This window comes from Serinus canaria, chromosome 20 (genome assembly GCF_022539315.1).
Source record: "Serinus canaria isolate serCan28SL12 chromosome 20, serCan2020, whole genome shotgun sequence".
NCBI classification, from domain to species: domain Eukaryota; kingdom Metazoa; phylum Chordata; class Aves; order Passeriformes; family Fringillidae; genus Serinus; species Serinus canaria.
The window spans coordinates 3,072,171-3,096,011 of record NC_066333.1 but is presented as its reverse complement, the minus strand read 5'-3'; the positions used below and the strand labels follow the sequence as shown (position 1 = coordinate 3,096,011).

At 55.8% G+C, this 23,841-nt stretch overlaps 2 protein-coding genes across 5 annotated transcripts in view; one reads left to right on the top strand and one right to left on the bottom strand.

Annotated features, from left to right (window-relative positions):
- The window catches only part of ACSS2 (acyl-CoA synthetase short chain family member 2), a 31,209-nt gene extending 24,405 nt beyond the window's left edge, over positions 1 to 6,804 (top strand). For both annotated transcript variants that reach the window (XM_030232250.2, XM_030232249.2), the window contains 9 exons: positions 367 to 500; positions 727 to 859; positions 1,287 to 1,343; positions 1,618 to 1,698; positions 2,196 to 2,304; positions 2,437 to 2,505; positions 3,593 to 3,769; positions 4,527 to 4,601; positions 5,079 to 6,804. In XM_030232250.2, the coding sequence (XP_030088110.2) occupies positions 367 to 500; positions 727 to 859; positions 1,287 to 1,343; positions 1,618 to 1,698; positions 2,196 to 2,304; positions 2,437 to 2,505; positions 3,593 to 3,769; positions 4,527 to 4,601; positions 5,079 to 5,206 (963 nt within the window). In that variant the 3' untranslated portion in view covers positions 5,207 to 6,804. The remainder of the gene's footprint in view (positions 1 to 366; positions 501 to 726; positions 860 to 1,286; positions 1,344 to 1,617; positions 1,699 to 2,195; positions 2,305 to 2,436; positions 2,506 to 3,592; positions 3,770 to 4,526; positions 4,602 to 5,078) is intronic.
- Positions 6,805 to 7,265: 461 nt separating this feature from the next.
- GSS (glutathione synthetase) lies at positions 7,266 to 17,915 on the bottom strand. Of its 3 annotated transcripts, none has more exons than XM_030232599.2 (13): positions 17,782 to 17,915; positions 17,232 to 17,367; positions 15,945 to 16,090; positions 14,625 to 14,700; positions 13,698 to 13,837; positions 13,467 to 13,583; positions 13,167 to 13,247; positions 12,820 to 12,897; positions 11,273 to 11,339; positions 10,474 to 10,668; positions 9,993 to 10,074; positions 9,461 to 9,650; positions 7,266 to 8,861 (listed from the first exon to the last, which is right to left on the bottom strand). In XM_030232599.2, the coding sequence occupies exons 2-13, from the start codon at positions 17,358 to 17,360 to the stop codon at positions 8,738 to 8,740; spliced, it is 1,425 nt and encodes a 474-aa protein (XP_030088459.1). In that variant the 5' UTR covers positions 17,361 to 17,367; positions 17,782 to 17,915; the 3' UTR covers positions 7,266 to 8,737. The 3 variants fall into 3 exon arrangements, with proteins under 3 accessions (XP_030088459.1, XP_050838007.1, XP_050838008.1); XM_050982050.1 differs by having other exon boundaries at positions 17,828 to 17,851; XM_050982051.1 differs by having other exon boundaries at positions 17,803 to 17,821.
- Positions 17,916 to 23,841: the final 5,926 nt, after the last annotated feature.

Here is a 23,841-nt window from a genome sequence, read left to right as displayed (position 1 = left end):
AAAAAATCACTGTTATGTTGGGGGAGGCCTTTTGGGAGTTCTTGGTACTTTGGGTTGTGATTCTGTCACAGTGTTTGGACCTCTTGCCATTTGCCACCTGGGCAGGGTCAGTTGGGCTGGTGAGACTGTGTCACTGTGGTGGCCACCCAAGTGCCTGTGCTGCAAGGGGGTGTCAGGGGACATCTGCCAGGATGAGGGGGGATGACATCTGCCCAGTGAGGGGGTCCTTGACCCGGGCTGGTTTCACTGTGTACCCTTATAAGGACATGCTGGGGTCCAGCTGCTGTTGATTCCTCCTTCTTGGGCAGCTGCTGCAGGTGAGGGGCAGTGGGGAACAGCTGCGTCACTGTTCTCTCTCCTGCTCAGTTTGAAGGTGTCCCCACCTACCCAGATGTTGGCAGGATGTGGAGCATCGTTGACAAGTACAAGGTGACCAAGTTCTACACAGCACCCACGGCCATCCGGCTGCTGATGAAGTACGGCGAGGAGCCTGTCAAAAAGTGAGTGCCAGTCCCAGGGGAAGGAGGATGTTGGCTTTGCACAGGAGGGTTGACTGGGAGATGCCAGAATGACCCAGGTCTCCTCTCTTCTCCTGTGGAAGAGTGTTGAGAAATCTCTGACCTGTACCTGGAAAGTAATTTTGGGTAGCCCAGGGGTTCCTACAGGCTCAGCTGTGCAGCAGCTTCATAGCCTGCTGAGCCCCTGCCAGCCCCCTCCTCTCTGCAGGCACAGCAGGAAGTCCCTGAAGGTGCTGGGGACCGTGGGTGAGCCCATCAACCCTGAGGCCTGGCTGTGGTACTACCGTGTGGTGGGAGAGGAGAGGTGTCCCATTGTGGACACCTTCTGGCAGACAGAGACGGTGAGTCCTTGCTGGGTGTCCCTGGCACCTCTCTGTCCCTTGTGCTGCCTGCAGAGTCTCCTTGCAGGTTTCCCATAGTGGGGTTTGGGGTCTGTGGGGTCTGTTTGTTTGGCCTGCCCAGGAGACTCTACTGTGCTCCTTATCTTCCTATTCTGCAAGTCAAACAGGCTCCAAAAGGAGAAACCTTCCTCTCCAAAGGGTCTCTTCCTAACTCTGCTCTGGACACTGCTCTCCTGCCCCTCTGTCTCCCCCAGCAGCTCCAAATCTGTGCCCAGATTCCCCATCCACTGCCATATCCTTCCCAGGGCCCATCTCTACACCTGCCCTGAGTAGCCCTGACTGGGATGTGCTGTTCCCAGAGCTGAGGGCACAGCTGTGGAGTGGGCTGGCATGGCCCAAACTCACTGGGTTGTGTCTCTCTTTGCAGGGAGGCCACATGCTGACACCCCTTCCTGCTGCCACCCCCATGAAGCCAGGCTCTGCCGTGAGTACTTGTGTTCTTCTCCCCAGGAGCCTCAGCAGGGCCCTGTCTGTGCCATGGCTGGGTGGTTGCAGCCTGCCAGGAGGTGGGGGGACAGTGGTGCACATGCGTGGGTGACCACCTCCCAAAATCCCAGGCCTGTTCAGCCATACTCATGGGCCCTGTGTACCACAGCTCTCCAAAGCTGCCCTTTCCCTGCCTCTCACTCCCTCTGTTTAATGGGATCTAATGCAGGGATTCACCTTCCTCTCTCCTTTCTCCCTGGTCCTCATGGCAGACATTCCCCTTTTTTGGTGTGGTCCCTGCTATCCTGAGCGAGTCGGGGGAAGAGCTGGAAGGAGAAGCAGAAGGTTACCTGGTAAGGAAGGGCTGATCTTCCCCAGCCTCCCTTTGTCCATTCCCTGAGAGCTCTGGGACATTCCTGGTAGAATACCCACATCTTTTGGCCAGGGAAGGAGTAAAGTCACCATCCCTGGAAGTATTCAAAAAATGTGTGGAGGCTGGCACTTGAGGACATGGTTTCCAACTTTAAAAAATTTGTGATTCTACCTCCACTAACTCTGGTCCACACACCCTTGGGTGGTGGGAACTCCCTCCAAGGCCATAACTATGGGAGCTTTTACAGCTGATCACTAAATGCACTTGCACATGTGGGCAAAGCAGGAGGATGGGAACAACTGCTCAGCCAACCTCCTTCCCCCTGGCCAAAGCTGGTGGGACTTTCCCAGTGGATCAGCACTGGCAGCAATGTCTGAGTGCTGCTCATGGCTGTCTCTGACATCTCTCTCCCTGTGGTGCAAACCAGAGTTGTGGCTCTGGCTCTGGGTGCCCCAGCTGTGTGTGTCTCACCCCCAGGTGTTTAAGCAGCCCTGGCCAGGGATCATGCGCACGCTCTACGGAAAGCACCAGCAGTTTGAAACCGTTTACTTCCAGAAGTTCCCTGGGTACTACGTGACAGGAGATGGTAAGGGGCTCCAGGCTGCTGGGGGCCTGGGGACAGCAGTGCAAATCTTGCCCTGTGCTGCCTGCAGAATCCCTTATCAGTTGCTCTGAGGGCTGGCACTGCTGTCTCACACTCATTTCCGGCTATTTTTAGGTTGCAGAAGAGATAAAGATGGTTATTACTGGATCACAGGGCGAATTGATGACATGTTGAATGTTTCTGGTAAGAAGGAGTTTTGTCTTCAGTGGGGACCAATGTGCTTTGTGACACTTCTACATCCATTTCAAAAGCCACCTGCTTTATGGGGATGGTTCTGCACCTGTGGTTCTGCTCAGCAACTTGTCCTCAAGGTGGATCCAGTTTCTGGGTCAGGGTTATTTCAGGGACATTCAAGACTGTGACTTGGTGACTTTCTACACCATTTTCCCTGGAGACAAAGCCTTGGAGGGAAGGAACCTTCTGTAACCAGCCAGGGGACCTCTGCTGAAGGATTTAGGGCCACAGGGAATTCACAGAGTTTGGGCAGGACCATGGGGTTGCTAATCCAACCTGCTGCTCCATGGAGGGCTCACCTCAAGGCTGGATCAGGCTGCTCAGAGCTCTGAAGATTGTCTCACCTATCTTGACTGAGTCTTTGAGATTCAGCTGCTTCTCAGCCCATCATTTTCCATGTACTCTATGTAATAGCTCCCTCCCTCCTTTCCTGGAGCCTGTACCCTCCATGTCCTGCTGGCTCTGAGGTGCTGCTTTACTTGTCCCTGGATCAAATTAGATCCTTTCACCTGACCAGCAGTGCCTGATTCTCCATCAGCTGATCATTCTGGGAGTTGACCACTTTGCTGTGGCTGTGACTACAGTGCTGGGGTGGAAGGTCAGAGCACAGGTACAGGAGCAGAGGTGTGCAGGACTGAGTTGTTCCCCTGCCCCAAGACGTGGAGTGTCCCTGCCCCTCCCCACAGCTGGAGCCTCTTCCTCAGCACCTTCTGGCTGACCATGTGGGCAGGTCTCCTCTTGCCCAATCCAGCTCCTCCTCAGCCTGTGCCTTGGAAAAGCATCACTGTGAACTGTTCATGATCTGTTCCAGAAAGAAGCCTGAAGGTGGGAGGGGGAACAGCCAAGGGAGATGGCTTCTGCCGGTGAGTGACACCTGGCAGCTTCCAGAGCACTGTGGAAACAAGTTTCACTCTCCAACTGTTGTCCTTTCCTAAGCACATCAAACTGATGCTCTCAGATCTGCAGTTCAGGGCCTTTTACAGCCTCAGGACTGTTCCTGCAGGTCTGTAGAGCTTTGTCTCCCCCTTGTTTGCAGGCCACTTGCTGAGCACAGCAGAGGTGGAGTCAGCCCTGGTGGAGCACCCAGCGGTGGCCGAGGCCGCTGTGGTCAGCCACCCCCACCCCCTGAAGGGCGAGTGCCTCTACTGCTTTGTGACCCTGAGAGAGGGCTACGAGTTCACCAAGAGCCTCGAAGATGAGCTCAAAAAACAAGGTAGCAACAGCCAAATATTGGGGAGCAGGCAGGGGAGGACAGGTGCTGGAGGGGTTAAGGGCTTGGGTGCCTGCCTGTGGTGTGGGGAATGCAGTGTGGACAAGTGCCACAAGGTGCCTCTTGATGACAGAGCAGGCTGACAAAGACTAAAATTAGTTCTCCCAGCCTTTGGCTGCTCATGTGATGCCATCTCTGCCTTGTGGGAGCTGGCAGCCCTGTGAGGGACTGGGGTGCTCAGCAGGCTTTTGTTTGCAGCAGGGCTCTCTACCCCTGTCAGACTGGGACATCCTGAGAGGATCATGATGTTTCTTTAGGGAGGTGCTCTGGGTGTTTGTGCTCTGCTCTCAAGGAGCTGTTTCACTGCAAACTGCAGCATTGAATACACCAAACAGACTCATGGCAGCTTCTTCTATGGAGGAACCCAAGAGTGAATTTGAATCAATCCTTGCTCTATCAAAGTGGTCTTGGTGTTGGTTGTAGCTGTTAGGGAGGTCTCTGAAAGATGGAGGGAGTGAAAAAATGAGTACTCTCACTGCTGGGGAGATGTGCTTCTGGCCCTGTTGGCATTGCAGGTCTTCTTGTCCCCTCCTACTGTGTGGAGGCTCAGGTGCAACAGCCCCAGGCACTGCCCTGCCAGGTGTCCCAGGAGCTGGGCTCTGTGTCTTAACCTTTGTTCTTCTGTCATGGAAAGGATGTGTGGCTTCTCCTCATCCCTGCAATGAAAATCTCTTTTTTTTTTTTTTTTTTTTTTTTTCAGTCAGAGAAAAAATTGGGCCCATAGCAACACCTGATTACATCCAGTATGCCCCCAGCCTGCCCAAAACCCGCTCAGGTGAGTTCCAGGGCTGGTGCTGGGGAGGACTGGACAGTTCCTGCCAGTGGAATTTGAGTAGCCCTGCTCTGCTTGTCCAGGGCTGCTCAGATTAGGGGAGGTACAAGCTCAGGGTAAGCAGGATGAGCAGGTCTGGTATTTCCCCCTTCTGCTAAGGATACTGAAGAGATCCTGACTCCTGGAGAGAGGGACTTTTTATATGGACAGATAATGAAGGACAAGGGGTGATGGAAGGCAGGTGTAGATTAAATAGACATAAGGAAGGAATTGTACCCTGTGAGGGTAGGGAGGCCCTTGGATCCCTGGAAGTGTCCAAGGCCAGGCTGGATGGGGCTTGTGGATAGTGGAACCTGGTATAGTGGAAGCTGTTCCTGCCCATAGCAGGGGTTTGGAAAGAAATGATCTTTAAGGTCCCTTTCCATCCCAGACCATCCTGGGATTCTGACTCCTGCTTTCCTTTCTCGGCTGTCATTACAGGAAAGATCACCAGACGGATATTGAGGAAGATTGCCAAAAATGACCAAGATCTGGGGGACATCTCCACCTTGGCAGACCCGGGCATCATCACACAACTTTTCAACAGCAGATGTGACACTAAGCAGTAGCAGCAGGACCTGTCCCTGCTGAGCAGAACAGTGGCAGTGGCACCTGATGAGCAGGTCCCTCCAACAGCCGCTGCCTGCCCGGGAAGGAAACTTTCACCTGTTGAATTGAATGTACCAATGGTAGGAATGAGGAGAGTCTGGCTCTGGAGAGGCCGTGTCCATGCCCTGGATGAGGTGTCTGTCATGTTCCAGATGGATGTCACACATCTGAGGGTCAGCCTGGTGCTCAGAGGGACTCATCCTCATCCCTTTTCAGCACCTCGTTCTTGATTTTAATTTAATTTGGGGGGTTGGGGGAGAGGGTGTTAATTTACTTTATGTCTGGAGGGGCCCTGGCACCTTGTGCACAGTGGGAAGGAGCTTTGGGGGTTGGAGGGGAAGTGATGCAGGAGTTACTCAATGCAGGCCTGGCCACAGAGCAGCTGAGCTTCCTTTTGTGCTTGGAGTGCTGCAGCCACATCATCACTGCACAGCTGTGCTCACCCTGCATCCACTGGCCTGCTGCTAGCACAGCTTCCTGGAGCATGCAGGGGAGCAGGACAAGGCTCCAGGGAGCTCTGGGCTTCACACAGGTTTTTTGGGGCAATCTGATACCAGGATCTGCTGCTTCCTTACTGTGTTGTGCCAGCTGGTGCATTGTCCCCAGTCCTGCGTCCTTCACTGGCCATGGACACCACAGGGAGCCAGGAAGGGAAAAGCCTTGGTGTGACATTTCTGTGGAGCCCTGGTTCCTCCAGCCCTGCTGCACCAGCTCACAGCTGAAGCAGAGCTGGAGCAGCTGGATGCTCCTCTTGTGTCCTGGGGAGGATTGGGAGCTGTTACACCAAAGGATGGAGAGGAAATAAAGCCAGGCACCTTTCCCATGGCACCATGAGCACTGCTACAGCAGAGAAACCAAGGCAGGCAGGGTTGTGGGAGTTCTCCTCATTTCCTCATCAGAAAAAATGGTGGGAGATGTTTAAAGTGAGTGTTTGCTTAAATCTGACAAGACTTAAGGATGATGAGAGCTAAAGGCCCACAAACCATTTCCCCAAGAGCCTTGACCACCACCAGGGTCCTGCCAAAGCCATCCTTCCTCCAGTGAAGGACCTTCAACTCCAGCCAGGGCTGAGCTGGGGCTCATACCTCCTTTGCAATGTCTCTGTGAAACCTGCATGTGAACTCTTCGATTTTGCACTTAAACCAAAGGAGAACTGGGCTTTAAAACTTGCTGCAACAGCTGTTTTGGGGAGTGCCAGTGGCCAGGGATTACCTGCAACCTGAGCAGACTTGTGGCTGGAAAGGAGGAGCAGCTGCCTCTGGGTCAGGCTGCTCAGGACAGGTGTTGGGGTGCTCTGCTGGGCTGTTGGCCAAGTCCCAAATCTCACTTGTTACCTGCTGCTCTCACTGGCACAGCACCTGTGTCACCTGTAACCTTGGTGCCTGCCTGTGTCCCATGTGCCCCCACAGCTCCGTACCACTGGATTGTGCCACCTTGGTGACAAGGATTCCTATGTCATCGTTCCTCCTGTTATTCTTTGTCAGCTATGTAATTTTGGCTGGAAAACAGCGAGAATTTAATGCAAAATGGAATAAAATTCAAGAAAACAAAATGGAAACAGGCTTGGAGTGTGTGTGGGTGGTAGGTGCTTGTGTGCTGAGTCAGGGTGCTCAGTGCAGCTGGAGTGGCCATGCCAGAAACCAGGACTGGCTTTTGGGATGGGGAGGGGTAGGTTCCTGCCAGCATGATGTTTTTCCATGGACTGGGATTTACTGTGGCTGGCTGTGCAGGCTCCAGGGCTGCACCCTGTGCCTCAGTTTCTCCCTGGTCTCCAGCCAGTGCTGCTCCAAGGCTCATGGAAAGCTAGCTAGTCACAAGACAGTGACACCCACATGTCACCAACCCCCTCATGCAGCCTTGGTTCCAGGGAGCTGGGTGAGGAGGCTCAGGGCTGTCAGCACAGCTCAGGCCTGCCTCACCTCCACCCCAGGCCTGCTCCCCTTCCAGGCACAGCCCTGGATCTTTGCATACCCGGCCAAGTGTGCTCCTGGGCTTGGACAAATGTGGCACAAACAGCAGTCAGATTGCACATTCCTTTTAATCTCTGGCTTGGGGTAATCAATCCCCCAACAAAACACCCAGGAAGCCCAGTTTCAGTCACACCTGGAGAATGGAGCAGTTTCCCAGGTGACTGATTGGTGATTGATGCCACAGCAGCAAAGAGCCAGCAGGGCTGGCACTCAGCACACCCAGGCTGCAGGAATTCTGCCTTTGTGCTGCTTCTGTCACTCAGCACATCCACTCTGCAGGAATTCTGCTTTTGTGCTGGTTCTGCCACTCAGCACATCCCATTCTGCAGGAATTCTGCCTCTGTGCTGGTTCTGTGTAACTGACAGGGCTGGGCTGAGGCTGCCTGGGCTCTTCCCTGCCAGAAAGGTGCAGCTTTCAGGGCTGAGGAGGAGAAGGGGCTGGAGGAAGAGGCAGAAGACCTTGAGAAGGAGAGCCCACACTCCTCCACTGCTGTGCTGTTCCCACTGATCCATAAAACCTGGAGGGAGGCATGTCTCCCCCTTTGCTGGTGCTGGTCCCAGAGTAAGGTGCTGGGAGCTGGGGCTGTGCTGCCCAGCCTCCCCTCCAATTCCTTTGCTTCCTCACCACAGAGCTCCCAGTCTTAGCAGGAGCACTGCCAAGGCTGGGGCTTCCTGGCAGGAAGATGCTCAGGGTTTGATTTGCAGTGGGATGCACTGGCCCAAATCCAGAGTGCTTTGGGATATATCAACACACACAAGGCTCCAATTCTCTGCTACCTTAGGAGCTGCCTCCATCTCTGAGGGATTCTTACACCAGCCTGTGGAGATCTGTTGGACAGGTCTGCAGGAGGCAGCGGGAGCCTGCCCCGTGTGGCAGAGGCACCCAGTCCAAGAAAACAGGAGTTGGTCAAAGCAAAAGCAAGAGGCCCTTGGACAAATTACCCAGGGCAGCTGTGCCTGGTGCAGGAACCCTGAGGATCCTCAGGCACAGAGGAAAACAGAAATCAGGACAGCAGCAGGGGAAAGAGGGCTGGAGGGGCCATGGGAAGTGGAGCTGAGCTCTCTAAGCCGGAGAGCACTGAGGCACTGGATGAAGATAAAGGCTGATAACTTGCCCATCCACCTTTCCCCTCTCATTCCTTAGTCTGTGTATGTCTCCAGAAACCATGCAGCATAAGGAGCTCAGAAGTGGGAGCAGCACAAAGGCCTGTAGTGGCACCTTGACCCTTTGCTCGGCATCCCCCTGCCCCCAGGCCAGGCCCCAAGGGAACAAACATCCAGAACCCTGCAGTCCTGGGAGTCACAACTGGGCTGTGCCCAGGGCAGGGCCCCCTGAGCAGGCAGAGCAAGGGAATCCTTCCTGGAGGGGGAATCACCAGAAGAAGCTGGGGCTGAGCAGCTGCATCACACAGTCCCTCCTCACAGCCTCCAGCAGTCAGACTGTGGCAAGCACCCTCAGGAAAAATCCCTGGGGCAGATCAGCTCTTGAGGCAGCAGAGAAGGAGGGTGGGCTGTGGCTCCTCACACCAGGTATGGCGTGTCCAGCACGGCCACCCCAGCTGCCACGCCGCCGTCCGCGTGCTCGATGGCCTTGGTGCGCAGCAGGTGCCCGGGGGCCTGGTTCAGCACCAGCTCCTGGCCCTGCCTGCAAAGAGAGGGACACTGAGCCCCTGCAGAGCACACAGCTCCTGGCAGTTCTCTGGGGCAGCAGGATGCACCTTCCCTGTCAGCACACAGGGCAGAGCAGAGCCCCAGGGCTAACGTGAGGGCCCTGCAGTGGTGGCTGCACTGGCCCTTCTGCAAATGGGCAGTGCCAGCGACTGAACGCTGCCAGAGCACCTTTGTTCCCAAATGTGGGTTTTGAGGGTTTAAAACAGGCATTAGGCCTTCAGGTATTTCAGAGATCACCAGAAAAGCCACACATGGGGCTGCAGTCAGAACCCAAGAAGTGCTCCCAGAAATCAGGGAAGAGACACATCGAGCCCAGGATCCCACTGCACCAGTAACTGCCAGTACCAGCCCCAACAGCTCGTTTGGCAGCAGGTTCAGAGCAGCAGCTCAGCATGTGCACACGTGCTCAGAGCTGCTCCCAGGGGCACAGACTGAGTGGTCACATCTGTCCCCTGCACCTGCACGTCCCCAGACATCTGTCCTGTGATTGTGCTTGGGCTGGACAGAGGGCAAAATGCTCCTGCTCCACATCAGGAGCAGGGAACTGCCCTGGAACACAAGCACATTGCTCACCTGACATAGACACCAAAGATCCCAAGCTCGGAGATGCACTTGGATGCTTGGAGGGGACTGTGAGCCCTCAGCAGGTAATTCAGTGCTGGCTGGGGTTTGATCTTATCCATCAAGATGTAGGAGGTTCTCTCAGGGCTGTCTTTGATCTTCTCCAGAACCTCCCTGAGCTCTTCACCATAGAGGTTGTTCCCTGGCAAACAAAACCAGCACATCAAGCCCTTCCAGGACAGCAGAAGCCCCTGGCCCCAGCTCTGTGGCCCTGGCAGCCCAAATAACCCAGCCTTTGTCTCCCCAGGTGCTGCCTGGGCTCCCCACACCCAGCACCAGGGCCTTGGGAGCTCCTCCAGGAGCAGCATTGCCTTAGTGGCAGGACTAGTCCCCAAGGCTATGAGCAGCCACAAACCACCCTTTATCCCTCAGCACAAGACCAGGAGCTGGCACAGAGCTCCTGCCTGTCCCAAATACAGCACAAACCACAATGGAAACCCCCAGGAGCCCAGCCCAGCCCACACCTCCAGAGCCCAGCTCATACCTCCACCTTCACGCTGAGGCTTCAGCACGAAGCGGTCGGGGTCAGCGATGGCTGTGGCAGCTATTCTGTCCCCCTCTTCACCCTGGCAGGAAAGGATGGAAACAGGTGGACACCAGGAATCATTTCTTCATGGACAGGGTGATTTCACACTGGACTGAGCTGGATGGAGTCACCACCCCTGCAGGTGTTCAGGGAATGATGGGACATGGCACTCACTGCCATGATCTAGTTGATAGTGTGGTGTTTGGAGTTTGTGGTGTTTGGAGTTGATAATGAGGTGTTTGGTCAAAGGTTGGACTCTGTGCTCTTGGGGGGCTTTTCCAACCTAAATGATTCTGTGAACAACAAAACACCAGGGCGCAGCTGGGACTCAGAGGGATCCAACAAATTCCCCAAGGACCACTGCTTGAGAAGAAGAGAGGGCTTTGCCAAGAGCACAGGAGTGCACATCCCTTCCTGCTCCAGCCCCGCTCCCACTCACCTCATCCAGGGAGTAGAGTCCTGCAAAGGTGGCTCTAATCCGGGCGATGGCCTCAGGGTGGCCTGGCAGCAGCTTCTCCAGCGTCCCTGGCCTGCTGAGCTCCTGCTGCACCTTCTTGGTGCCTGCCAGCTGCGTGGCAATGTCAGGGCACTTCACTGCCCGGGAGCGCTCCAGCAGCAGCCGCGCCTCCCAGTTCTGAGGCAGCGCAGGAGCAACCATGCCGGGAGGGAAAACAACACACCAAAGGTTTGCTCTGCTCTTTTCTGTGCAGATATCGACATATGGTTTGTCTCCTCCCTCCTGCCTGCTGGCAGGGACAGGGGGTGGGAGCAGCACTCCAAAGAAAAGCAGGCATGAATTTCTCACCACCTCTGGGTGGCACAGTTAAATTATTCCACTGTGTGCACCTTCCCCAGCTTGTCCAGTGCTGCCACCTGGAGACATCAGCGAGATCTGCTCTGTGCTATTATTACCTGCAGCCTGATCATGCTAGGAGAGCAGAGAGTGATCTGTAGACCAAGTCTGAAACCTTTAATCAGGTGCTTGTACCTGTTAACCCCTATTGTACAGAAACAATTCAGTGCTGTGCTAAGGGATCACCCCCTGGAGAAGAAAGCCACCCATTTTTCTTACTGCAAGGTCATCCACCTGCTCTCTGGAGTCACAGCCTCCAAATACTCTCAGCCATACTAGTCTGGACTGACCCCGCCCCATACAGGGTAGCTGCCCCTGGAATCATTTGGAGCTCCCTGGGCAGTGCCCAGCTGGTGGTTTCTGGGGCAGGGGGGTGGGTACTGACCTGCTCATTGTAGATCTGGGGCATGTAGCCCTCTCTGTAATACACCACTGCAACCTCCTGGCCGTCCCTGGAATGGAAACCAGAAGTGCTCACAGAGCCAGGCCAGGCCTGCCCCATCCCAGCACCAAGGGGGGATCACAGCCCTTGCCCCTTCTCCTTGGCCTCCAGCCTTCCTGCTCCTGCCTGGCTCTGCCACAGCAAGCTAAACACTGCAAGCTCCTCTCCACTGAACCACAGCTCAGCCTGTCCCAAGGCACAGGGAGCTGACACCCAGCCTCTGCTCCAACCAAAGGCTCAATAATTCTGGCACCCAGCTCTGCAGAGAGGTAAGCACCTCATTTTTAACAGCTTTTAACCTCATCGTGGCCTGGGGGACTCAGGCTGGAGAAAAGGAGGCTCAGGGGGGACCTTGTGGCTCTGCACAACTCCTGACAGGAGGGGACAGCTGGGGGGGATCGGGCTCTGCTCCCAGGGAACAGGGACAGGACAAGAGGAAATGTCCTCAAGTTGCCTCACAGGAGGTTTAGACTGGAGATTAGGGAAAATCTCTTCACTGAAAATGTGGTCAAGGACTAGGACAGGTAGCTCAGGGCAGTGGAGGGACCTGAAGATGTGAGGTTGTGGCACTTAGGGACATGTTCAGTGGTGCTGGGTTACAAGTTGAACTCCCTCTCAGAGTCTTTTCCAACCTTAACAGCTCCGTGATTGTTGAAGCTGGAAGGAACAAAGTTCCTCTTCTGTGGGCTTTGGCCCCAAAACTGTGCACTTGGTCTGGGAGCTGCTGGCAGGCAGACAGGAGGCATCCAACAGTGACAGGGGAGGATGCCCAGGAGGAAGAACAAGGGATACACTTTCCCTTCAACTACCAGCCATGACAATGCATTCATTAATTAAACACAGCACAGGCCTCAAAGGTCAAAAAATCAGCCTCACTACAGAAAAATTACTGTCTCAAAACCATGTATTTTCTTAGGTTCATACTCCAGCTCATAGGAGTCCCTTCCCTTAGGTTCTTACAGCTCTCAGCACATTATCTGGAAATAGGACAAACGTCACACTTGGGACCAGCTGGGAGTCTGTGATCCTCCCATCCTGGTCTCCACAGGGTGTGGGCAAGACACAGAGTTCAAACCCCAGACATCCCCAAAGGACATGGAATGCTTCCTCCTCCTGCACTAACAACCCAGCCCAGCTCCCACTGGCAGAGCAGCACGTGAACAGTACACAGGAAATGGCTCTGTGGAAGCCTCTCAAACAGCCAGGGCTGCTCAGAGCAGACCTTTGTGGAGGAGGTAAAGATACCCCAGAGCAATGAAGCCTGAAGGAGGGAGATTATGACTGCAGCTGTGAGGCACTGATGTGTGTCTGCAAAATCTCACCACTGTGAGCACAAAGCCATCTCAGCTCCAAGAGGAAGCAGCAGGCAGGAGCATGGAAGAGAACTGCTTCCTCAGTCACTTCTTCCAGGCAGCCTTGGCTGCAGGCTCCCACTGGCAGCCCCCTGTGCCCAGGAGCGGGCAGGAGTGCGCACCTTGGCTCATACTCACATATACAGCCTCCTGCTGGCATCCAGGGAGCCCTGCTCAAACACATCCTGGAACCGCTTCCTCACCACACGGATATTCCTGCAAGAGGAGGGCCAGAGTCACCAGGCTGGGCACAGCTACCTGAGCTGCAGAGCATGGGTGGAATTTGTGGATCTGTAGGTTCCTTCACAGATAGCCTCAGGCTTTGTGCTATGGAGCCAGAGAAATCCTACAAATCCCAAAAAACTCCCTGTTTAGGAACCAATCCTATGCTTCCTATGATCTTCCAGCTGTTTGCTCAGCTTTTCATACCAGAAACTGAATCACAACCTCCTTTCTTTCCCATTCCAGGAAAATTCAAACTTTACCTGTTCCAAAGCTCATTTTCTACACAACGCTGATCAAAAATATTCCTCTGGACTTCCTCCACCAGAAACATCACCACTGCCCTGGAAGAGATACCAAGGACATCATTAAACCCATAAACACTCCACATGCTCCTAACTGGATCACCAGCTTTCCTGGATTTTTACATAAAACAAGGGACACTGATGGTGTGTTTGGCATGTCCTCCCAGGCTCCCTCTTCCTCTCACCCTTTGAGATCACTCCACCTGAACTGGACAGCTTTCCATCTCTGTGATTCAGGTTCCCTGCACTGCTCCTTACCTTTGTGACCCATAGAGCTCCCAGGCTTTGGCAATGCCCAAGGCCAGCCCCTTCGCTGGGTTGTTGGGCAGCAGCTGTGATGCCTCCTCACTCTTTCCCAGCACTTTCAACACCAACCTGTGGAACACAAATGCTGTAAATGCCATGTCCATGCCCAGCTGGAGCAAGGGAGCAGCCTGGAGAGCACAGGAGCCATGCAGTGCAGCTGCTACAGTGGGAGGCGCTCCTTACCTGTGGACGTCGGCAGTGCGGGAGGTGAGCCCCCCGAAGCTGGCAGCAATGGTGTTTATCTCTATCTGCCTCAGAGCTGCTGTACCATCCAGCCCACAGTCAAACATGTAATCCGAGCGGTTGATGCCCAAAACCACAGTCTGGAACACAGGGAGGGGAGCTGGGATCTCCTGTTGCCTTTAACTGCAAATCCTTTTATGACCTTGCTTCAAAATCCTCCCAGGGCAGACCCGGTCAGAGAATCCCAGAATGGGTTGGGTTGGAAGGAACTTTAAAGACCACCTCATCACAGCCCCTGCAGCTGGCAGGGACACCTTCCACTAGACCAAGTTGCTCCAAGCCCTGTCCAACCTGGACTTGAATATTTTCAGGGATGGGACAGCCACAGCTTCTGTGGGCAACCTGTGCCAGCAGTTTAACACCTGCGCAGTAAATTTCCTAATATCTCATCTAAACCTATTCAGTGTCTGGTTGAAGCCATTCCCTTTTGTCCTGTCACCCTCAGTTTGATACAAACCATGCAGGTCACACACCTGGGTGCTCTGCTCCTTTCCCACAGCCCTCTCAGAGCTCCAGAAGAGCTCCCAACCCTGAAAGTAAAGGAGCTTCGGCAGGGATGGCCTGGCCAGTGCAGGTCCCAACAGGACACATGTCCCTGCACACTCTGAGGCTCCCAGAGGACAAAGACAAACCCCATGAACTCCTCCCTCTCCAGGCCAGGCTGTTTCCAGCAGCACCAACCAAAGAGCTCAGCTGCTCAACAGGGCAAAGTCCTGAGCTCACCATTTGTAACAAGACATTGCAGGGCAGGGAGTGACCAGCCTGGCACAGCAAAGAGTCCACAGTGCCAAAGCTTGCAGCCAGAGCCCAGGCATCCCCACCACAATGCCAAGGGGCACAGACCACTGGGATCCCCTGCCAAGGTACCTGAGCCAAGCCTTCCTCCAAAACCTGCATGTAGATTCTGAAGAGTCGAGCTGTGAAGTCATCTACCTTGATGGTGCTGGAGAGAAACACAGACCATGTCAGCCCCCAGCTGCTGCCACAGAGGAACAAGAAAATTAATTCTGCAGAAAAAGCCCTTGGCAGGGGCATTCTCCAGCACAAAGAGCAGTACCATGTCCTCTGAGGATCTCTTGGGTTTGAACTGGGGCTCAACCAAGTGCTGGAGCACTGTGAAACACCTCCCCATGAATGCTCAGTGCAAAACCACAACACAAACCCAGCTTGCCAAGCACAGCCTCTCCACAAAAGGCCCTCCTGTGTAGAGGTGACTCACTGGCAGGGCAGGGCAGGGCAGGGCAGGGCAGAGATGGGACAAGCAAAGGCAAAGAAATGCAGCAGAATTCTGCAGGTTCAGGCAGAAACCACAGGTCTCTCTGGGCCTGCAAACACAGTGCAGAGAGGTTTCCCAAGCTTCATCCCATCTCCCTGTCCTGTCAGGCTCCAAACCCCACACACTGTGTCCCTGCTGGAGCAGATCTGGCTTTTCCTCAGGGCCCCAAATCCTGAGCAGCACCTCCAGGGAGCTGTCCTGGCACAGGGCAGGCACCTGAGCACACACAAGCCCCAGGTACTGCATTCTTTAACCACAGGTACAAACATGTCCCCACAAGCTCTGACTGCAGCCAGCTCTGAAACAGCTCCAAAGGGTGAGGATTTAACAGAACAAAAGGATGCTGGAAAACAGCCTCCTCTGCTCTGTCCCAGTGCCAGAGGCAGCAGAACATGCACAGGCAGCGGGAAGAGGGATTTGTGGAAGCATCAGCCCCACAATTACGAGTGACAAAGTCAGGGATGATCACTCCAGCCCAGGGCAACAGCAACAGATCAACTCAGCAGAAGCCAGGAGCCAGAGCTTGTGGCTGGGAAAGAAGGCATGGGGGTGACTGATGGAGGGTGTGGAAACAGAACAGACACCTCCTTTTCATCACTGCTGCAGCAGAGCTGGTGGTTACTGAACAGATACAGGCAGATGCAGAACAAGACTAAAAGAGACTCCTAAATCCAGGAGTCAAAGACTCCAGTGATTGCATTTAAGGCCCAGGGGCTAAAAAGCTCACAAGTATGGATTCACAAGCCTGAAAAAGTGGCAAAGTTGAAGATGACAGATAGGGAATCAGGTCTTGGCCAGATGTCCCATTTTCTGGGGCCCAACAAGACCTCAGAAAGGTAAGGATGCCAAAAGGGTGATAAAGGCTTTACATTTAAAATATTTCATTAAAATGCAACACACAGAAACCTTACCTGGCCAGAGTTTGCTCCAGGAATTCTTTGTTTTGACTGACAGCATCCACCAGGAGGTTAAAATCCTGCTGGACAGCATAGGCTTGTTCAAACAAGGCCCGTGGCACTGCAGATGGGAGCAGCGTGAAGGGGGCATAATTCACCACCTGCAGGCAGGGATGCAGCACAGCAGTCAGGTCTGGGCAGCTGAAGAGGAGCTAAGGAGGTGCTTGCTCTGCTTGTCTGAAGGCACCCCCAGCCCTGCAGGGCAGACACATGGATGGCCTCAACCCTGCTGATTCCTCACTTCTGAGAGTTCTGCTTTATGAACCACCCGCAGGGCGCTGCTGCTGCAGCACCTGGGCTGGGCTGACTGCCTCCCCCTGAACTGGACAGCACTGCCTCCAGAACTGCTCAGGGGCAGAGAAAAAGTTCATTTGCCAGTCCAGGGTTCTAGCTGTCTGGTTCTTACTTCGTTTGATCCCTGCTCCAGAGCCCTGGCTCATCCCATATCTCAGGCATGGGGTCATACTGAAAGTCCATATATTACAGCACAGAGAAGTTTCCAATTCACCCGGATTTTCACATGAAACAAGGGACACTAGCAGTGTGTTTGGCCTCTCCTCCCAGGCTCCCTCTTCCTCTCACCCTCTGACATCACTCAGAGCCCTGATCTGACATCAAGGAGGAGTGCTTTGGTGAACACCTCCCTCCTTGTACCCCTGCCAGCTGTCTGCTTGCCCCCAGGCTCCTCAGGGACCCTTCCCCAATGGTGCCCCAGCCCTCCTGCACAGGGGCACTTCTTCCTCTGAGACTCCTCATGGCATTCTGCTCCAACAGGCTGAGCCCTCCCACCCCAGCCATCTGTCAGGTAAATCCAACACATCAGCCATCTCCAGCCATGTCACCTCACCCCAGTTATGGGACAAAGGCTGACATCAGCCATCTCCAGCCCTGTCACCTCACCCCAGTTATGGGACAAAGGCTGACTGTAGCTGGGAACATGCCAAAAGAGGCCCCTCCGTGAGAGTCTCCTCTGGTTCAAAGGTTCATATGGGTGGTGAGAGGCTGGGAAAGGGAATAATTCCCAGCACCACAAGAGGCAACTTCCTAAGCCTTCCCAGATCTATCTGCCTCCTTGGAAAAGGAAATCTGTATGGCAGGGCTGTCCCTCGGGGAGCTGTGCTCATCATCGGGATGGGCTGTGAGCTGCACCCCAGCAAAGGCTGTCCCTTGGAGAGCGGATCCTTGCCAAGAGCTCAGGGACCCCCGGCACGGTAGCAGCTCCTCCCCGGGCTGAGCACTCACATCTGAGGCGTTGGGCTGCTCCCCGGTCCGCATCAGCACCCCCGCCAGCAGCGCCGCGTCCACCGCCACCGCCGCCGCCTCCCGCACGGCCGCCGCGTCCCGCACCACTTCCTGCCAGGCCGCGGCCATGGCAGCGCTGCGGGCACAGCACAGCGTCAGCGCCCGCCCCGCAGCCTGAGCCGGCTCCGGCTGTCCCCGGCCCTGTGCCCTGAGCCCCGGCTGTCCCCGCTCCCTGTCCCCAGCCCCTGCGCCCTGAGCCCGGCCCCAAGCTGTCCCCAGCCCCCGTTCTCTGAGCGCTGGCCCCTGTGCCCTGAGCCCCTGACTGTCCCCAGCCCCTGTGTCCTGAGCCCCAGCTGTCCCCGGCCCCTGGTTGTCCCCGCTCCCTGTCGCCTCGCCGGCCCCCTGTCCCCAGACCGTCAGTGCGCCCCGTTCTGGCCCGCGACTCCCGGCCCCTTCCTGGTTCCCGCTCCCCGCTTCCTAAGCCCCAGCCCTCGGCACATCGCTGTTCCCTGACCCCCGAGCCCGCCGTCTGTCCCAGCCTCTCACTGACCCCCGGTCCGCCCCGGCGCACCCGGTTCCACCGCCCGGACCCGGACCTGCTCCGGCCGCTCGGTGCGGGCGCTGCGGATCGCCCCGTGATTGGACGGGCCGCGCCCCTCACTCCGCCCCTCATGCAGATTGGCACCTCAATAAACCAATCAGCATGGGGAAAGCGCCTCTCGTGTGCGATGCCGCACAGCGGGGGCGGGAGGAGGAGGAGGAGCCGCGTCGGGAGCGCGCAGCGCGCACGCGCCGGGCTGTGTCACGGCGGTGTGACGTCATATCACGACAGCCTGAGGGCGATAACGTCGCTGCGGCTGCTCGACCGCGTCTGGAGCTGCAGCTCGTGAAATCCGCCCGCTGCGTGCAGGGGCTGCTCGGGACCAGAGCTGCTGGGAGCCCAGAGCCATGGAAGGGGTTGGCGCAGTGTTCGTAGAGGCCCTTTCCAACATCAGCGGTCCTGTAAATCCATAGGAACACCTTCACCGCCATTGCTGCCCTCATGGGAGCTGAATCACCCTGGGCAGGCAGGGCAGGACAGGGCAACTGCAGACCCGCCTGAGGAAGGGAAAGGAATTTGGAATATCGTTATGATTTCCGTTTCTTGCCCTGTTCCTCACCCAGGGGCCTCTGCTGCGCTGCCCCGGCAGGGCCTGGGAAGGGCTGGCCGAGGGTTCGAGGTGCAGCCCCAGGGCTTATGGCCCCTGTAGTTCCCATGGAGCTGTCCCGTGCTCCCGGTGTCCCCAGGGCATGTCCCGGCCCTGTGCCGCGGCAGGGAGGTGCTCCCAGGTTCTCAGCAGTGTTCTGGGTGCAAGCTGAGGTTTTTCTGGCCCTGTGACTGTGGGTTTGTGCTCTCTGCCCTCATGTCACACAGAGCCAAGGCTGGGGATCTTCTGGGCCTCTTCACCTGGGGACACCTGGGAAAGAGCAGGTCTCAGAACCCTTTCATGTACTTACAGGACATTCATTTCCCAGCAACAGGGCTTGAAATGACCGTGTGGGAAATCGAGAGCGTTAATTTTCTATTAGGAACAAGCAGAATTTAGATCTAAATAAATCAAACCTGAACAGGTCCTTTCTACTTTTTTTATTTCAATGTGCAAAGGAACTGTCAGTCCTAACTTTGTCTGCCCTCTGAATAAGTGTAATGAAATGGAACAACTTTGTGTTCATACCTCCAACAGTGTAAAAAGAAACAAGATTTGTTGTCATCACAAGGCAAACATTTGTGCATCCACTGAAATAACAGAATGGCTTGGGCATTTTCACAGCTCATTTAGGACAGAACTGTGAGGCTCCAGCCAAAGTAGCAGGGCTGGAGTTGGTTTGTGACCTGTGCTAGGAGCATTTGAAGCCATGGACGGCTGATGAGGAGATGGGGTGTGATGCTCATGTGCAGCCAAAGCAGCACATGAGCATCACACCAGCCTCACATCTGCATCCCAACAGGAGCCAGCCCTGTGCCCTGGCAGCCAGAGCCCCCCGTGTGCCAGGTTCACCCCACACGTGGGCAGCGAGGGGACCCTGCCTCTCTGCCCTGCTCTCAGCACAGCCCACCTGTGGGGCTGCCTGCAGCTCTGGGGCTCCCATGGGAGAAGGACATGGAACTGTTGGAGCTCCAGAGGAGGCCATGAAGTTCCTGAGGGGAACTTCCCAACAGGGAAAGGCTGAGAAAGTTGGGGCTGTTGAGGCTAGAGAAGAGAAGGTTGTGTAGAGACCTCCCAGCACCTTCCCAGTGAGTGAAGGGGCTACAGGGAAGGGGAGAGCGACTCTTCCTTAGGAACTGCAGTGACAGGACAATGGGGAAAGGGATGAAACTGAAGGAGAGTAGGTTTAGATTTGATGATGGGAGGAAATTGTTTGCTGTGAGGGTGTTGGGCCCTGGCACAGGCTGTGCAGAGAGGCTGTGGATGCCCCATCCCTGGGAACATTCAAGGCCAGGTTCCATAGGCCCTGAGCAACCTGAGCTGGTGGGAGGTTGCTCAGGTTGGAATGAGATGATCTTTAGGGTCCTTCCAAGTGTAATCATTCAAGGATTTGATCATTTTACAATCACTGTCCACCAGTGTGGAGCAGCCCTGGAATTCTGGTGATTCCACAGCATCCAGAGTGTTCCAGCTGGCACTGCCAGCCAGGAGCTGGAAATGAGCACAGCACCCTTCACCTGCTACCAGTGGTCACTTGTCACCTGCTCCCTGATACGCCCATCAGTTCTGAGCTGTTCCTGCTGTCTGGATTTTCCCTGCTGTCTGGACTGAAGCACCAATCCCAGCAGGATGTGCACTCCTCTCCCAGTGAAGGTGCAGTGCCATTCCAGGGAGGGGGGCACCCCCCGACTGCCTGGGCAGACTGGAGCAAAGTGGTGCTGGTGTGGAACAGAGACCCCACTGTGAGGTTTGGCTTCCTGCTGCAGCCTGACAGATGAAGAAGAAGAGATGGAAATAGATAGGGTGGTAGATAATGAAGAAATTAGAGAGGTGGATGTTGAAGAGTTTGTTTAGGAGCTCGAGGTTGATATGGAGGAAGAAATGGAGGACATGGAGGTCGATGAGGAAGATGAGGAGGAGCCCATGGTCCTGGGATGAAGATGGAGCCCAGCAGCAGCACAGGCAGGTGCTGGCCATGCCCTGCCCACAGGCAGGGTGAGTCCCCTGCTGCCAGGCTGGGGCTGGGCTGGGTGGCCCTGCTCAGGGACACGGTGCCCAGGGGGCTCTGGCTTGTGGTGGCACAAACACCACCCGGCCTGCCCTGTGCTTGCTTTGGGCCACACCAGCCCCGTCCCAGTGCCTGGGGCCCGCCTCCCAGCCCAGCTGGGCTCAGTGCTGGCAGCAGAGTCCCACTGTGCCAGCGTGTGCCAGCCTGGGGACACAGGGAACAGCCCTCAGGGCCAGGCTGGAATGGCCTCGTGCTGCTTTCCTCTCTTCCAGAACTGACAGAGATGCTGGCTGTGGAAGTCTTTGTTTTGTACATATGTTTTATAGGCTGTTCTTTGATAGTTTCCTGTAAATATGTTATGAATACTATTATTTCATAGAGCCTTCTGTAAATATGTTTCAAAGGTTGTTATTTCATTGGGCCTTATGTCAATACATTTTGTATTTCTTAAACCCATCTGTAAATATGTTATGTAGAATGTTGTTTTAATGATTCTTATAATGTAAATAAGTTTATTGGTTTTACTGCTCTTCTGTAAATACATTGTCCTTGTTTGTCACAGCTCTCTTTGCATTTGTTTGGTGCACAAACAGCGTTTTCAGAGTTGTGGTTCCCACTTTCTCTGGGTTCCTGGGGCTGGAGGTCCCTGGGGGTGCTGGGTACCCAGGGGTTGGGGGTCCCTGCGCATCAGTCCCACTGATGCTGCTCCTGGAACTGGGCACTGCTCGTGTTCTGGGACTGCTGGAGAGCAGTGTTCCCAAGAGCAAAGCTGTCACCAGCAGAGAGGGGGCTCTGACAGCAGCAGCCCCTGCAGCGATGCCACCAAAGAAGGCAGGAAACATTTGGCCACCGTTCCTGCTGGAGGCACAGGAACTCCTGGACTGAGCTAGCATGAGGCCACAGAGATACAAAATCCACGTTCACACTCTGAAGGCCATGACCCTTGCTGGAGCCAGGATCTGGGGAGAAGCTTTTGCAGCTGCAGGGGCCAGTGTTAAAGGCTTGAAGCCCCCAAAGGCTCCGGCCTTTGCTTCCCCACCAGCTTTATGCCCGGATTGTTCAAGAGAAAAAAGCCAAGCGAGAGGATCCTTGCCCTGCCCGCAGCGGCCCCTGGCCCCTGTGCCCCACTCGGGTGAGGCCTGGAGGGGCCAGCGCTATCTGTGCTGGGCCGGGGCCGGGGGCTCTGGGCCCCGCGGGAGCCGGTGCCCGCGGTGGCCGCAGGGTCGCTGTGGGAGCGCTGGGTGCTGGCACCGAGCCCCGGCGGGTGCGCTGGGGCAGGGCAGGGCTGCGGGCTCCCACAGCAGCCGAGGCCGCTCCGCAACGAGCCCGGGGCCCAGCAGTGCCCGAACTCGGCCCCTTGCCAGGCAGCTTCACCCGGGCGCTCCCCGAGCACCCCCGGGGCAGGCAGGAGCTCCCCGGCAGCCCCTGCTCGGAGCAGGGGGCCGGCAGCACCGGGGGCAGCTCCGGGATCTCGGCCTGGCCGGCGCTGGAGGCTCCGGGGCAGCCCCGGGGGCTCGGCCCGTCACGCTGGAGGCTCCGGGGGATCGCCGAGGGCTCTGCCAGTCCCGCTGGACGTTCCGGGGGATCCCCGGGGGTCGGCCGGCCCCGCTGGAGGCTCCGCGGCTGCCGCAGCCCTGCCAGCCCTGCCAGCCCTGCCCGCCCACTGCGCTGCCGCTGCCCTCCCTGCAGCCCCGCTCAGCCCTCGCCGCAGGGAGCAGAGCCCGGGCCGCGCACCCGGAGCCCTCCTGCCTTGGCTGCTCCGCTCCACGGCCCCTGCCCCGGCCCGTCCTGCCCGCTCCGCCTGCGGACCCGCAGCCGATCCGGCCCCGCACCTCCGGCTGAGCCAGCACCAAACCCTGCTGCTGCCGCTGCTCCGCTCCCACCCCTCCGGGGCACTCGGCCCGCAGCTTCCACAGGGTTTGCAGTTTCCTTAGTAAGAGTTTACAAATACCCTGCGCCCCACTGTGAGAGAGAGAGTAAAACAGGACCCTCATTGACTTTGCTCAGTTCCTGACAGCCTTTGGAATTGTGTTACAAATGTTTGAAACCATTGATGGCTGGTGAAGAGATGCATGTGTAATGCTTGAGTGTAGCCAACAGAACCAGCCTGACATCTGCATCTTTGGACTTCAGCTTTTACCAGTGCACCTTTGGGAGTGGGATGAGTAAATTCACATATGATGCTCAGATCCTGCAGTTACAAAACTGAGAGATTTCAGATTATTTAATTGACTCTAGAGTGCTGCCATTGGGTACTTTTTTTTTTTTTATTGTCTTCTCTACCAGCAGGGATTAGCTCAGACATTTCCTGCTGTTAGGGAGGTGTCTGGTCTCTAATCCAACCTCCTGCTCCAGTGGGAGCATCTGTAGAACAAGAACTGGGCAGCCATGGCTTTATTAACCACACCTTGAGGATCTCCCAGGATGGAAACCTCCCCATCCCCTGGGTGACCCTGTCCCAGAGCTATAGGTTGTGTCATTTGCCTGCCTATGAGTCCTTTCCTCACTTGACCACTGACTTGCTGGTGACCTTGAGCCAGTGACTTTAACCTTTGCATCAGTGTACCAGCTGGCCTAAGACAGCTGTTAGGCAGCAGCAAAAGCAGCACCAAGTCTGTCACTGCACCAGTGCCAAGCCCCACAGCACCGGTGCTAAGCCCCACCAAAAGCCCTTTGCCCTAAACCTGTCTTATACAGGAGGGTTCCTGACCCACCTAACCTGCACAGAGGCTGTGGATGGGTTGAGGACAACACCCTGGGGCAGCGAGGGAAAATCTCAGGATGGCACTTTGAAGTGGAATGCACTAAGAGGAGAATGAGAAGGCAGCCCTGACCCTGGGATGTGCCTCCAGCAAGCTGGACAGTGCCTGTTGTTACATTTGCCTTTGGTCACCCTCCACAGAGAGTTCATCACTGTTGGACAGGCTGGGACTTGACTGGCTCTTTATCCTGCTACCTGTGCCAGGAGCTGTCCAGGTCATTTTGAGCCTTTTAGCTCAGTTCTTTGGGATCTGTCAGCAAGATGAAGCTCTGTAGTTACAACTCTCCTGGGAGGTTGGAGCAGAGCCATGAAGATGCTCCAAGGGCAGGAACCCCTTTGCTCTGGAGCCAGGCTGGGAGAGCTGGGGGTATGAGAGGAGAGGAGAAGGCTCTGGGGAGACCTCAGAGCCCCTTCCTGTGCCTAAAGGGTCTCCAAGAGTGCTGGAGAAGGACTTTGGGCAAGGGATGGAGTGACAAAACCAGAGGAATGGGCTTCCCACTGCTAGAGGGCAGAGTTGGATGGGATATTGGGAAGAAATTCTACTCTGTGAGGGTGGGCAAGCCCTGGCACAGAGTGCCCCATCCCTGGAAGTGTCCCCGGCCAGATGGGACAGAGCTTGGAGCAAACTGGTCTAGTGGAAGGGACATGGGCATG

Excerpts from the sequence above, each read along its gene's own strand:
- GSS (XM_030232599.2), bottom strand. The coding sequence starts at position 17,360 with ATGGCCGCGGCCTGGCAGGAAGTGGTGCGGGACGCGGCGGCCGTGCGG. Across the intron at positions 14,701-15,944 it reads CTGGAGCAAACTCTGGCCAG|CACCATCAAGGTAGATGACT; the intron begins GTAAGGTTTCTG and ends GTTTCTCTCCAG. Across the intron at positions 13,248-13,466 it reads GAGCTCTATGGGTCACAAAG|GGCAGTGGTGATGTTTCTGG; the intron begins GTAAGGAGCAGT and ends TATCTCTTCCAG.